The sequence below is a fragment of the Manacus candei genome, unplaced genomic scaffold (assembly GCF_025592945.1).
Source record: "Manacus candei isolate 608988 ecotype Guabito, Panama unplaced genomic scaffold, ASM2559294v1 h1tg000089l, whole genome shotgun sequence".
NCBI classification, from domain to species: domain Eukaryota; kingdom Metazoa; phylum Chordata; class Aves; order Passeriformes; family Pipridae; genus Manacus; species Manacus candei.
The window spans coordinates 1,132,805-1,146,935 of record NW_026138137.1 but is presented as its reverse complement, the minus strand read 5'-3'; the positions used below and the strand labels follow the sequence as shown (position 1 = coordinate 1,146,935).

At 34.6% G+C, this 14,131-nt stretch overlaps 1 protein-coding gene across 2 annotated transcripts in view; it reads left to right on the top strand.

Annotated features, from left to right (window-relative positions):
* Positions 1-14,131, top strand: part of DYNC2I1 (dynein 2 intermediate chain 1) — a 35,232-nt gene that overhangs the window by 17,397 nt on the left and 3,704 nt on the right. For both annotated transcript variants that reach the window (XM_051812862.1, XM_051812863.1), the window contains 12 exons: positions 980-1,057; positions 1,839-2,034; positions 3,726-3,828; positions 6,420-6,549; positions 7,059-7,170; positions 7,552-7,646; positions 7,958-8,084; positions 8,922-9,094; positions 9,688-9,850; positions 11,003-11,116; positions 12,182-12,243; positions 13,272-13,323. In XM_051812862.1, the coding sequence (XP_051668822.1) occupies positions 980-1,057; positions 1,839-2,034; positions 3,726-3,828; positions 6,420-6,549; positions 7,059-7,170; positions 7,552-7,646; positions 7,958-8,084; positions 8,922-9,094; positions 9,688-9,850; positions 11,003-11,116; positions 12,182-12,243; positions 13,272-13,323 (1,405 nt within the window). The remainder of the gene's footprint in view (positions 1-979; positions 1,058-1,838; positions 2,035-3,725; positions 3,829-6,419; positions 6,550-7,058; positions 7,171-7,551; positions 7,647-7,957; positions 8,085-8,921; positions 9,095-9,687; positions 9,851-11,002; positions 11,117-12,181; positions 12,244-13,271; positions 13,324-14,131) is intronic.

Below are 14,131 nucleotides of genomic sequence, written 5' to 3'. Positions count from 1 at the left end.
TTCCAGGAGTGTGAGAGTTCTGAAAAGTAGAAGCTGCTTACTACTATATAATGTCCTTAATACTTGTGTAACTATGACATCCTGTGAAAATAGTTGGCTGTAGCTTTTCAGAAGTCACAGAAGGATCAAAAGTGCACCTTACTTGACAACCAGCTGCTATCTTTTGGTTGTAAATGCAGAACCCGGTAATAGGTGTGCTGTTATGCTGGATAATTTTCAGAAAACCTCATATTTATATTTCCACTTTGTAACCTGTTGGAAGCCCTGATATGTGGATAATTTAATCTATGACTTTGAAGATGCCATTGAGGAAAAAAGCTGATTAAAGGTTGGATAGATCAGTGTGTGTCATTTTAAGCTTCTCGTTTGTTTGGGGTATGTGTTTGGGTAAATAAATGGCATTGTTTTAATTAATAAGCTAGAGAAAGGAAAATTCTTTGAAATTATTTCAAGGATACCATAAATTTTATTCCATGCAAATAAAGTAGAGGATTCAATGTTAACAGAGTCATTTATGTATAAAAATATATAATTTTCATGTTGCGTCCATGTCTCTCTTTTCCTGGTTTCAACACTTGCACTATTTTATTAACAATATGAGTCCGCCAGTAAAATTTAAGTAATAATTTTGTCTAATACTCAGAAAAGTAGAGCAGTATTATTTTTTTTTGTTACACCATCATGGAAATTACAGGCAACACAGCAGTTTTTATGTCTTTTCCTGTAAAAATACTGGTGGAAAAACAGTTGGTCTTCACAAGATAAGGCTGAGTTATGTTTTTCTTCCTATGCTATTCATTTAAGTCAGTAATTATCCTTTGTTAATACTCTTTTATTTATATTTATAAACTATATGCTGTATGTTTGGTTGAAAATGTAGAAGTATCTGAGAACAGCAACTATTTATTTTATGCTAGGATTTGGGAGATAAAGATTTTTTTGTAAGATTATTTAAGTTTCACTTACTTTTCTCATTTAGGAAATGAAAGATACACACATCTATAATTCAGACACAGGACTTAATGACATTTCAGCAAATTATGAAGATGATTTTGAAGTAAGTAAAAGCATACAGTTGTCTGTGAAGTAATTCTTGAGTATCAAAATAGTGAATAGCTTTGTTGACAGAAATAAAAAGTACAAAATATTACATGGTTTTTAGTTCTTTTTTTTTGTGACAGTGACCTTTAACTTGGCTAACAGTAGATAATGAGGAATTAAAATGTTATGTAGAAATTCTTTGCTGTATATTTATTTAGCTTTCATCAGTAGCCCTTTATCATTCAGTGGAGAGAGATGAGCACATTTAAGACTTGTTCATATCATTTGTGATTATTTCAGCATGAGATAAATTGTCTTAGTTAACAGAATTATTAAAGTATGAGCCTTATGCATGGACTTGCAAATAGATAGTGTGGCAGTTTAGAAAATTTGAACCTGCCATTAAAGGGCAGCTTGAATTAAAACTATCATATGAATGACTTCATACATCCCTGAAACATTTATGCCACTGAACATTGTTATTTTATCTCTTTAAGGAACACATAATTCACATAAATATATAGTTTCTACTCTAGGATATTAAGAAAGACTATTTTGGGCGCTGAAAAACAACACTGGGGGATTGTCCTGTCTTGATTAAAATTACTGCACAATCAAGAGATGCCATTCAATATCTATCAAACAACTATTTTAGAATGCCTTTCAGTCAGAGGATTTATAACCATCTGCATGAGATTTTTATTTTGACAGCATTTTATATTTTTTTTAAAAGATCTTGAAAAAATACATCTATAATCTGTGTTTATTAGTTATTGAAAGTTTTGTTATTTTTCAAGGATTATGAAGATGATTTTGAAGATGATGAAGACAAAAGTGGTGAAGAAAGAGATGCAGAAGAAAACCTAAGGGAGATTCCTTTTTCCAGAACATCAGAAATAGAAGAAATTCAAAGAGCAATTAGTGCAGAAAATGATAGAATTTTTAATTCACCGCTGAAGAAACTTGAAGATGAAAAAAAGGAACCAATCATGGGTATGTGACTGGATACCAATCTTTTTTATTAAATGTATGAGTAACACATACAACTTAGGAGTAAACAGGCCACTTTTTCTAGAAGTCTGCCTAAACACAAAGTCTGGTGCTCTGGGTGAGTCACTTGGGTTTGTGGGTAAGCACTGCAACTGCCACATTACTAAAGAATGATTCAGAGGCATTACTAATCATTTAAAATGTGAAGTATAAAAATGTACAGACTGACATTTAATACATCTTATTTTGGGTAAGAGGAGGATATGAGAGTCTGGATTTTGAAAACTGGAGGAGTGTTAGAACAGTTTGGGGCTTCTGCTGGCGTTAAATTCACCTTTTTCTTTTAAGCAAATTTGAAGCCTCTGTTCTGGGTGGGAAGGTGAGAGAAATATCGATACTACTGAGATATATAGTCCTACATAACTTTTAAATGCAGGCTCTTTCTGCAGTGTTGTCTTGCATTCAGTTGATCTGATACCTGGGAGTGGCAGAGCTACTTATTTTCCTACAGTTGTTCCTGTAAAGTTCCTTTTGCACTCCACACTCAAGTGAATAACTGTATATAATCATTGTGCAAAAGAGTGATAAATAGCTTTTTAGTCTGGTTCATACAAAGTTGTTGCAGTCATGGAAGAATAGCATGGAGTTTCTTTAAGTCTTTCCAGTATCTCTCAAAGGTCTTTTCCTGCCTAGAAAATTCTATGATTCTGTCAATAGATTTTCAGTTCAGTAAAAGAGTAGTTGCAGCCAGTACCAGTAATGTGAATTTCTCCTTGCAGAAGATTTATGCAATTATTATTTTTCTAATAAACAATATGGAATCAATAAATTCGTTCCATTAATGCTATAGGACAGGACACTAGGACATTAATGAACAGCATGGCATTCTAATATAGAATCAGATTTTAAAATTTCAGAATTGTAGCACTTGGTGCTTTATTCCAAATTACACAACAGACCTTTTTTGGATGAAGTTTCGACCTCATTTGCTTAAAATGGTTGTTGATCATTCTGGTAATTATTTTTAGAAGTTGAAAAGCATATTACAAGTATTGCCTAAAAAGGCAGTCTTCCTTTGAGGAAGTGAAACACCATTAGTCCTGACTGGAAGTTGAATATTAAGGTCAATTAGCTACCACTTAGCCTGGAAAGGGAGTAAAATAGGCATGACAACAGTTATTGTAGTTGGTCTATTAACTGTGGCTTTTGAAGGAACAGTTTTCAGTGTTCTCCTTATTCATCCAAGGGCATTAGTTAAGCTTGTGCTGAGGAGGTTCTCCACTATGTGTAGTGATGAATTCTGATTTAGAGGGGAAAATCTGTGTCAATTTGGTAGAATTTTTAGAATAGATCATAGAGTGTTTTACTGTACATAGGGGAACAAGGGACCTGCTAATGGCAAGAGGAAGAAAGAGGCCCTTTCTGCATCACAGTCTTCTAGAACAAAAATTACTATAGTCAGTCATTTTGAATTGATGGATAAAAGACCATAATAAGGGACATATCCTGGTCCATTACTGAAGTTAAGCTCATTATACTGAAAGCTGTGATAGAGCACTTTGTGTAGCCTGTAAACTAGTCATTTTTAGTAGCTGTGCTGTAATAAATCTGTTGCTTTTTAGACTTACTGCTTTGCATTTTCATGCACTGTAAAGTGTGAACTGTAACACTAACAATGGTTTATAATATCACAGAAAACCAATCAGAAACTGTCAGAAACTCTTTTTGTGGAATATTCATGGATTTTCAAATGGCAAACCAACGACAAAGTAGTCGAAGTATGGCCAGTAAACAGAAGTAAGTGTATTTTAAATAATCCACACAAAAGGGCAGCTCACTATGTGAGATGTAATTTTTTTCATTGTATTTGAAATATGTGAACTTTATAAATTTGAGGTTTATAGAATCAAGTATTATTTTGTTAGCTAACAGTAATTAGTTCTTAAGTATAATGTACAGGCTTTGCTACATAAAATTTTGTAACAGAAATTTAAGTATATATCAGTTTATGTGCATCATAATTCTTCAGTCACTTAATTAGATATTAACCTAAAGTACTAAAGAACAAGCCCTTTAGCTGCTGTTGGGTCTCTGCAGAACCGTAATTTCTTGAAATATTCAAGATACTTCATGGTGTGTTGCTGTTACCAAAATAGCATGTTCCTTTCCAGGGATAACATCAATTGGTGTAAAAGCATGTTATTACTGATCTAAAATTGATCTAGATTTGAGATATCTAAGACATCCCTGTATTTTAAAGAAACAAATTGATGCTTGCTTTTTGTGGAACTTGCCAGGAGCTCCAGATTTATCTGAAGCACTGTATATACCTCCAATTTTCTGTTGCAGTACTGGGATGCATAAAGCAAGATTATTAAATGTTGTTGTTAATAATAGATTCCACTGTTTCATGGCTCCACATCAGTGACTAATCTTCACATAAGGAGAATTTTATTGTCTAAGCTGTCTAATTCACCTTGTCTAAATTTATGTGCCCAAATTTTGAGCAAGTTCATTGTCTAGGCTTCCTCCCTAGATGGTGGAGACAGATTAGGAAACTCAGGAAGGCATCTCTGAAGAATTGCCTTCTGGAATGTTTTTCAGCCTGTAGTGATTGTGTACTATGACTGATTATGGCTATGTATATAACTCTGTGTACATGCTGACAACATAAATATCTGTGAAGATACAAAGCATTTTCATGGAAAGAGAAAGGAGCTGTGGAATTTAATGCTGTGATAATACATTACTACCAGTAAATAGACTGAAAGTGTCCCTTAAATGAGCTGTGGCACTTTGGAGTTTTAAGAAATAATATGAGCTTATTAGTTTATTTTAAGGATTTGTGTGTATGTGTTATTCAGATTTGCAACTAGGAAGCAACTTTCATACGTTTGAGTAAGATCTTAGCAATCTGTGCCCATGTTTGTGAAGAGGTGACATTAAGAAGCACAAGTTAAAATAAAATTTGTGTAAGAAAGTGCAATAGATGTCATCAAGTAGCAAAAAAGGGATATATCTGGTTTGTATTTATTTATAGTTTTTAAGGACATTAAAAAAACCTGAAAGTGCAAGAGAGAGACAGGGAGACTGCAAAAATGTTCTCGTTGTTGAGGGATTTGCACTATAGCAAGAGCCTGGAATTAACTTGTAAACTGACATCTGCATGTAATTCAAGCAGTTCACTCTTAAAATGAAACATCTTAACAGTTTTATGTCATTACAGCAGGTAGATAGTCATGTGAATTGTGACAAAGATTGTCAGTCTTTTCATTATCCACATATCCACACAAGTTAAGTGATAGGAATCTCTTTGTAGTTAATGATAAGTAATATCACATAAATGTATTTTTACTTTACAGAGTAGAGATACAGTATATGAAGGTAGACTTGTTTTCCAATTAAGAATCAAACTATGGTTTTATTTGTAAGCAAAGATGAAAAAAATTAAAAATTAAGGTAGGCAGAAAATAAAAAAAATTGAGAGAAGATGGATAAGGCAGTTATTTTTTTATCATTCCAGCAAGAGAATTTAGTAAGATGGAAAGATTTGGTGTTTCATAGGACAAAGAGGTATCTCAAATCCCGTACAATGTGTTAATCTTACTCAAAACTAAAAATACAAGTGGAAAAATACACAGTCTCCCTCAATCTCGAGTACTTGTTTTCATACAATTTAGATCAAATCCAACACTCCAGTAACTGAAGTTTTTTGGAGGCTTACTTTTAGGGCAAGAGGTCAATATTCATGGCCATGGGTTTTGAATCAGCAATAAAGTAGTTTCGTTTGTGTATTTCAAATATATTTTAGGATTGATAAACTGCTATTGTTGTTTGTTTCCTTAGTGATGTAAAGAGGTCTGAATGCAGGCAGTCTATTCTAGTACAAGTGAAGGTCATTCAAGATACATTTGCACATGTCTAACAAAGCCAGGATATTAGAGAAGAACTTTATAAAGCATGTACATATATAAGTGATGTAAGTTAATAAAAGGAGTTTAGGAGAATTAGCCACCATCCTAACTTGTGGAAGAGACATTCATCTCTTACCTCACAGAACAGCTTTTGAATACTTAGAAAAGATGATCTGCTGGGTTTTTGACAATTTGGGTTTAATAATAAACCATGTTTGGCATTTGCAATCAGTATTGCATTTTCAAATATGATAATTATCTCAGCATAATTAAATGAAAACTCATAACAATATTCTGTATACTTTTATTGATATATTTTGATCTGCCAATTAATTTTGGTACAACTTCAATTCACATAGATTAAAGTGTTGTTAGATCTCTGGTACTGAACAAAATCACATTGCTTTTCTTTTGGAATACCAAATACTTGGTCTTAACCATTTATTTTTTTCTCTCTTGTAATCAATTCTAAAGAAAACGGAGTTCAGAACTTCTCCCACTAATTGACCTGGATTTCTCAGTTAGTTTTTCATTACTGGATTTGCCCCCTGTAAATGAGTACGACATGTATATCAGGAATTTTGGTAAAATGAACACTAAGCAGGTGCGTAACAAATATATAGTGATACTTAAATCCTGAAAGTGCTGATGCTTGTTCTGGAAAATAATTTTCATTAAAAAGAAAGTTCCTAAAGCTAATGGAACAGTAGAGTAATAAATTAATAATTTTCATCTCTGAGCCCTAATTACCATAAAGCAACAATCTCAAAACTTTTGGCCAGACAGACCATTTCCTTTCTGTGTTAGAAAAGGACTCTCTCATTTTCCTCCCCCATTTTCTAAAGGGCTTTCTGCCTGTCTGTGGCTCAGTGTCCCCAAAAATGCTGCCTTGGTGTTTATGCATCATGTGAGACATTTTGTATTTTTGCACTCTTGTGTGAAATGTGGTAAAATTTGCATGCACAAAATAGGGACAATGTGTCAGTATGCTTAGGTCTGAATTTGCAAACAGAAGAGGCTGAGCACATGAGTTTTAGAATTCCAAAGTTCTGTTCAGTTCTGTGCTGTCGTTCTTAGCTGTGTCACCCATTTAGTGACCACTTTCCACCTTAGGCATACGTTCAGTGTAACGAGGACAATCTGGATAGAGACATTCAGACTGAGGAAGTTGAGACATTGGAGAAATGGACACAGCATCCAGGAGAAAGTTCTCTTGTGTCTGGAGGTGAAGAACATTTAATCTTATTCGTTTATGGATGTGTTCATGTCATGCAAACTTTCTCTTTTGTGTCCGTTAACTGTGAGAATGTGCAGTGTGTCAGGCTGCACTGATCCCAAACTGCCAGAGCCACTTCGAGTCCCCATGTGGAGGGGGGTGAGGAATAAGTGGCAGAAACAGTTCTTCATTCTGGCTTGCTGTTTCTGTTGGCAGCAAAAATGATTCCCCAACAGATCTTGGTCTTCAACACTGCTATTCCTGCTGAAGAAAAGCTGATTCTTACCACTCTCCTCTTGCTTAAAGATTAAATCGTTCTTCCACTTTCCTTAACTGATTCCCTTTTGAAGCTTCAAGTTTGATTTTTGAGTTTTTTTTTGTTTTCCATAGGTCCCAGAAACAGCCAGGATATGTCAGTGACTGGAGTTCTAACACCTAAAAGTGATTCACAAAGATTAGCAAATTTCCTTCGGTCTGCCTGTCAGGTACTTTTGTGTCCTTAATATCCCTTATGAGCTGTGTGCATAACTATACATTGTGATAGATCACTTTCAGCTCTTGTTCTGACTAATTTAAATACATGACTTAAATCATACTCATTAGCAATGAGAATCATCTCTGCAAAGGAATGGAATCAGAGCTGTGTCTGTAAAGCTGTATTTGCAAAAATACAAAATTACAAGAGAGTTGATAAAGATTTATTAAATTTATCCACATACCTTTGGAAAAACTAAAATAGCAAAGCTGAAAGATGAGATGACCCTTTTACTTCTATAAATGTAATTATGTTTGAAAGGTGATTGCTGTTTTGCTAGAGGAAGATCAAGTTGCAACACAACCCAGGAAACTAAGATCTCGACAAACCAGTCTGTCTATTAGTGATAGCTGTTTCCAGTTAAATACTAACCAGCCATTCCTCCATGGTAAGGGAACTTTATTCTACACCTTTTAGTATACAGAGTGAACTCTTCTTTCTTTGCAAAATACCATACTCTTTGTCATAACTGTGCAAACAGCACATATCAGGATACCCAGATGCTGTAAACCCCACTTTTCTTTTAGTTGCACTAATCCTGCTGTAACTGTGCAGATTGGTTTCACATCAGTAACATCAGAGCATCCTACAAGAAATATCATGCATGTCATTTCTTGCCCCTGTTGTTGAGGGGCCATCCCAAGGGGTGTAATTTCATTTGGGCTCTTTATGCTGACAGTAGGGCCAAAACTGTAAATAAAGGCAGGTTATTAAAGGGAGAATATCACCTGATATATTTGAAAAGCAATTATATCTTCCCCATATAAGCAGTAGCTGTTCTGGTGAAAATAAAAATGAAAAATAAAGCATCTGTAATTATGTTAGGAAGGCCTATAACACACCTAGTCTAACATGAACACGTGAGGTGAACCAGCAAAAACCTGACCTGTGCTGTTTCCTGTTTGAGACTCAGCTTAATTTTGAGTATATAGAGTGACATCAGATCAGATTGGCTTGCTTATGCCCAGAATAATTATTCTATTAACTTTCTGACTGTCTTGCTTTTTTTTCTCTACTTACTTATAATATTTTGGAATCTTTCTCTAGTCCCTCCTTTTTTATTGTATAGCTTCAAAAGCAACCCACTCTTAATAGAAATATTCTTCATCATTGTGTCTTAGTTCCTTTGTTTGTTGCTATAGCAGCTAAATGTGCTTTTTCATCTGCAGTGAGTTTGCTTTTTCATTTATTGCATTTCTTGCTTGACTTTTTCTTAATGGTTTAGACCGAAAAATATCCTGCCTATATGTCTCTCAAGTTCGGAGGCAGACACTACTTTCTGTTCATGGATTACCTGAGAAGGCAGGTGTGGACTTACTGAACAGAAAGAGCCTCATATGTGTTTGGAACATCTGGCAGCCCTCCAGTCCTCAGAAAGTTTTAATATGTGACTCAGAGGTATGTTTTAATAGCATTGTATGTATTGTATATATTGTGTATATTGTATATACCCATTGTATATATGGGTTATATTGCATATAACCCATCAAAAATAAAAGCTTTATTATGTGTATTTTGGGGTTTTTGTCTTGCTGCATGATATGCCATCTTTTGAGAAACACTTTTGAGCCTAGTGAATGAAACACTGTTCTCATTCTATTTTGTGCTCCAGAACAAAGTTGTAGTGATGGTCATGGTGTTTTGTTGTTTTGGTTGTTCAATTTAGACTCTATTTCATTGTTGAAGAGTGAATGAAAGTAAAACATCTGGTTCAGATGTTGTCAGGACTTTTCTCTACTCATCACTGTCATACAGCTGAGTCACCCCCTTCAGTGTCTTGGTAGTAGATGCAGATTACAAAACATTTGTCTTGAAAAGGCAAGGCCTACTGAAAGTTTTCTATCCTACATCCCCTTTTAAAATAAATTGCTCTTTTGCCATTAACACATGTAATCTGTATAGGAATTACACTATGAAGTACATATTTCAGGCTTGTCAAATCATTTGCCTTTATCATAATATCAACCATGCATATTTTTACTGTTTAACAGGTGATGTGTTGCTGCTTTAGCCCCAGTAAAATAACATTAGTTTTTGCTGGAACAATAGATGGTTCATTGTTGGTCTGGGATCTTCGAGAAGACTCAAGAATGCACCCCCATATGATGATGAGTGGAACTGACTGGACATTTAGAGTTCCAACATTTTCCACTGGTTAGTATCTGTGCATCCTGGTTAGTCATTTTGTGTGCAGTGAAATAATACTCAGTAGCCTAGTTTAGCCAGTTCAGGTATTATATTTAGTCTAGTAAAAATTGTCAATAATTAATAGCTGTACAGAGATGGAAGCCAGCTCAATGTGCATCAAGCAGTGAGAACAGAGAGGTGGACCAGCTATAAAACCTAAGGAGCATTGTAATATTAAAATGGATACTCAGCTAGTACCTCATCTGAAATCATTAGTTTAGTCACTTTTCAATTTGTTGTGTCCCCTAATATAACCTACATTTTTTGATCTACATCTAGACATATATATTAAGATTTCTCTGATTTGACTTAAGCACATTCACAAAATCCTCTTTTCTTCACAAGTGTATCTAATTGCAGAAGCCATTTAAAAATAAACAGTAGTTGGTTGTTGGCAGACTTAATTTTTTTAATAGGTCAAAGATGCTTGGTCTTGTGTTGCACACTGGGCTGGTAGTCAAATGTATTGGTACAGTGTCATGTAATTGCTTATATAAGAAAGCAGGTTTAATACTGTATACTTAGAAAGCTTTATGCCTTTAGTCTTAAATGAAATTAAGTTCAGTGCACAGGAAAAATCCAGAAATCATGAGTAACTGACAAAGAACACTTATTAAAATAAATACACATTTATTTTAAAATGTTCTTAAAGGGTAAATACATATTTTCTCATAGTGAATTCTTTGTTTCAGGGTAGTTAATTTCTATTAAGGGTAATTTTTCTTTGATTTTTTCTTTTTTATGTTAAGCAGTGATTTATTTCTACCACTATTTTTTATGAAGCTTGAAATTATCATAATTCTTTTCATGCTAACCCTGAAATGGAAGACTTTAATGAAATGTCTGGTACAGTGGCATAAATGGTGCAGCAGTCATTTGGAAAATGAGAAGTAAATAGAAATATTGAAACATTGATTTATCTAGTAGTATTTTGTTAATTTAGGAAACAGTTTGCAGTACTGTATTTGAGACTTTGGCAAAGTCATTCTTTAAGTTCATTATTTGCTGTTCTTTTTTTGTAGTCATCATTTTCCCATAAGCTGAAAAGTGATTAAGATTTTATTGTTGGTTTTTGTTGAAAGTAATATCATGTTTAACTTTCACTGTCCTTAATTACAGATGGCATTCTAAACTCAGTAAACCACACCTCTCCTGTACTTGCAGTGGAACCAGTCTCAACCTCTCTTGACACTGATCACAGTTATGGGCTCTCAGGCCTCTCCTATCAGGAGGGTATGTAAGCTACTCATCAAAGCATCAATACATCTGAGTCTTTCTTTAGGTAGCTAGGGAAGCAAATATATCATAGTCAAAATCCAGTTTATAATGCTACTTTGCCTCTTGTCTGTGGTATCAACTGCACACAAATGCATGTTTGTTTTCTGCCCTCATTTTTAGGTAATGTTTGTTTGGCTTCACATCAGATGTGGGTGCATGCTTGTTATAATGTCTGCTTTCCAGACAATGTTTTATTCTTCCATGATAAAACAAGTTATCACTCGAAAACTGCCTTTAGAAAAGTCTTAATGCTTCTATAATGCCTGAAAAAAATCTCTGTCTGAGTCAGAGGAGCAACTTGCTTATATCTGAAAGCACTTAAAATGTGTGACTGTACTTAGTGGTTTTTCCTGTACCTTTTTCCCATTTTTTTATGACTGACCTTGGCAAAAAACATTCCAATCCTCATGTCCTCAAATTCTCAGACAGTGTTCTGGAGGAGGCATTATTGCTTCCATTGCAGATTTGTACTTTGAAATCTGTAGTGGTTAAAAAAATGTGCTTCATATTGCAGGTTTTACAACATTTCACCTGTTGCACTTTATGTTCCCTTCCAAAGTCCATGCAGAATCCAGACATTTTTAAAAGATACAGACAGAGATCATCTGCCTTTCTGGTAGGACAAGCTACACATACTAGAATAGACAGAGATATAGAACAGACTGTTGGAGTTGGAAGGGACCTACAAGGATCATCCAGTCCAAATGCATGACCAGTCTGGGGCTGACCAAGTTAAAACATGGTAAAGGCATTGTCCAAATGCCTCCTAAACACTGACAGCCTTGGGCATTGACCACCTCTCTAGGAAGCCTCTTCCAGTCTTTGACCACCCTCTCAGTAAAGAAAGTTTCATACCTTTTTTTGCCTTGGTAGAATCAGAGCACTTTCCCTTTCTAGGCAGCTGAGAGGATTGTAGAAGTGTCAGAGAATATATTAATGTGGGAAATGTTTTAAATCCTCTGATATTGTTCAGCAGAAAAGTCAATGTATGAATATAAATTGTTGCCATTCCTTCCACAGAAGTGTCAGGCCCTCCATTTCAGATAGCTTCAATGGATGAAAATGGAATCCTCAATATGTGGGTGAGTAATATATGTAGGAAGAGTATGATGTGTTGGAATAATAAAATACTTCAAATATAGCAACTCCAATTCAGAATTTCTGATGAGAATTTCCTTCCTGAAAAGTGCATTAGCCATTCTGTTGGAATTCTCCTTAAAATTTTTGACCTGACTCCCTAATGTTGTCCTTAGGAAAAACTTACCATGAATTCATGAAAATAGGCAATCAGTAGTTTTACTTCATAGGAATATGTTCACATATTTCTATTAATTTATTAACAGACCTCAATCCTCTTTCACCCATCTGCTTTATTTTAGAATCACAGAGACTGTACTGAATGTAGGGGAGAAATTACATTCATAATTTATATAAAACAAATGTTCAAGAGACAAAAAGTGAAAATCAGTGGTTAAGATTGCCTTGCCTAAAATGTGATAACCAGGAAGGCACGAGGTCTGTTAGTCTTAATTGCTGTCCTGACAACTCTTCTTTCTATCAGATGTTTTCAGTCATTTTTTCCTGCTACAGCTTTGGCTCAGCTGCTGAACGTGTTTGCAGCTGAATTGATCTTGCTTAAGGAACCAAAGAGCACAGTGAATAATAAGGGGATAAAAGTATTTCCCTTCTGTATCACTAATTAAGTCCCTTAAAACTCTAAGTAACTTTAGCAGCAGCTGATTCAGGCCAAATGATCTACCCTTTCTATTTGATGAGTCGTGAAAAGCACAGGAAATGTGTAACAATTTCTTATTTTGGAGGTTTAGGTGGTTTGTTTATGAATGACCAAACAAGACCAAGCAATTAAGTGGAGAATGTAACCTTCCATATTCTGCTTTCCAGCAGGGAACATCCAGCAGGCATGGGAAGCTATTTTTAGAATTGCAGACATTGACAGGGGATAGAGAATCTACCTGTGATCATTGTAATGTTAAACCTGCCTCTCTAAATGTTCCTTTGGAGTTATCTCATACATTTTTACAAATACTTAAAAAACTTTGGAGTCTGGTAAATATCGATTGTTTACTAGTGTTAAATATTGACTTTTCAGGTAGTTGTTGAATTACAAAAAGTGGATTTAGCTGGTTCACAAACTGATTTAGGTGAGTACTGTACGTTAAAAGTAGAATAAAATGCTCCAGTTTTGAGACTATGATGTTAGAAGAGATAGAGGCAATGATGCCAAACAGTTTAAAAGAAGGAAAACTTACTGAGGAAAAGATTAATTCTGTATAGTACATATCTCATGTTTGGGGTTATTGGTTAGGTATAATGAGAATTATTTTCACTGCTATCTGAGTCTCATCTGCTAATTCTGCATTGGTAATTACCACTAAACAACCACATTTCTTATAATGTCAGAGCAGTTGTCTGTATCCCTAACAGCTTTTTTTCCCAAAGAATATAAGATTCTTTGGTCCTCCTGTTCTTTCTTTAGTTTTAACAAATCTGTTACAATGCTTTTGTTGTTGCCTGTATCTCCATTTTGATAATTGTCCTGAAAGTTCTCTTTTGAGTAAGGTACTTATTTTAGTGTGAGAAAAAAGTTTCCATGAAAAAATAAAGAACCAAGTCCATTCAGCCCTTTTTGAGTTATGTGAATAAAGCAAATGACATTCTTTGTTCTTTTAACAAACTTAGACTTACCTACTTACCTAACTGGAAAAGGCTGTGATTAAAATCCTGATATATTTGAAAATACATAAACAATGAAGTAATGCCAACAAACCAGAATTTTTGACCAGTTTTCTATAAGCTTGTGTGCAATGTCAGGCTGTATTAGGCTGCTAAAGCTGGGTGTTATGTCTGTGGAGAGGTACATTTTAAAGCTGTGGTCATGGTTTACACACAGTTTTACTGCGACCAGCTTTCATTTTTTTCCTCTTCAAAAAGTTCTTGTCTTTGAAGGAT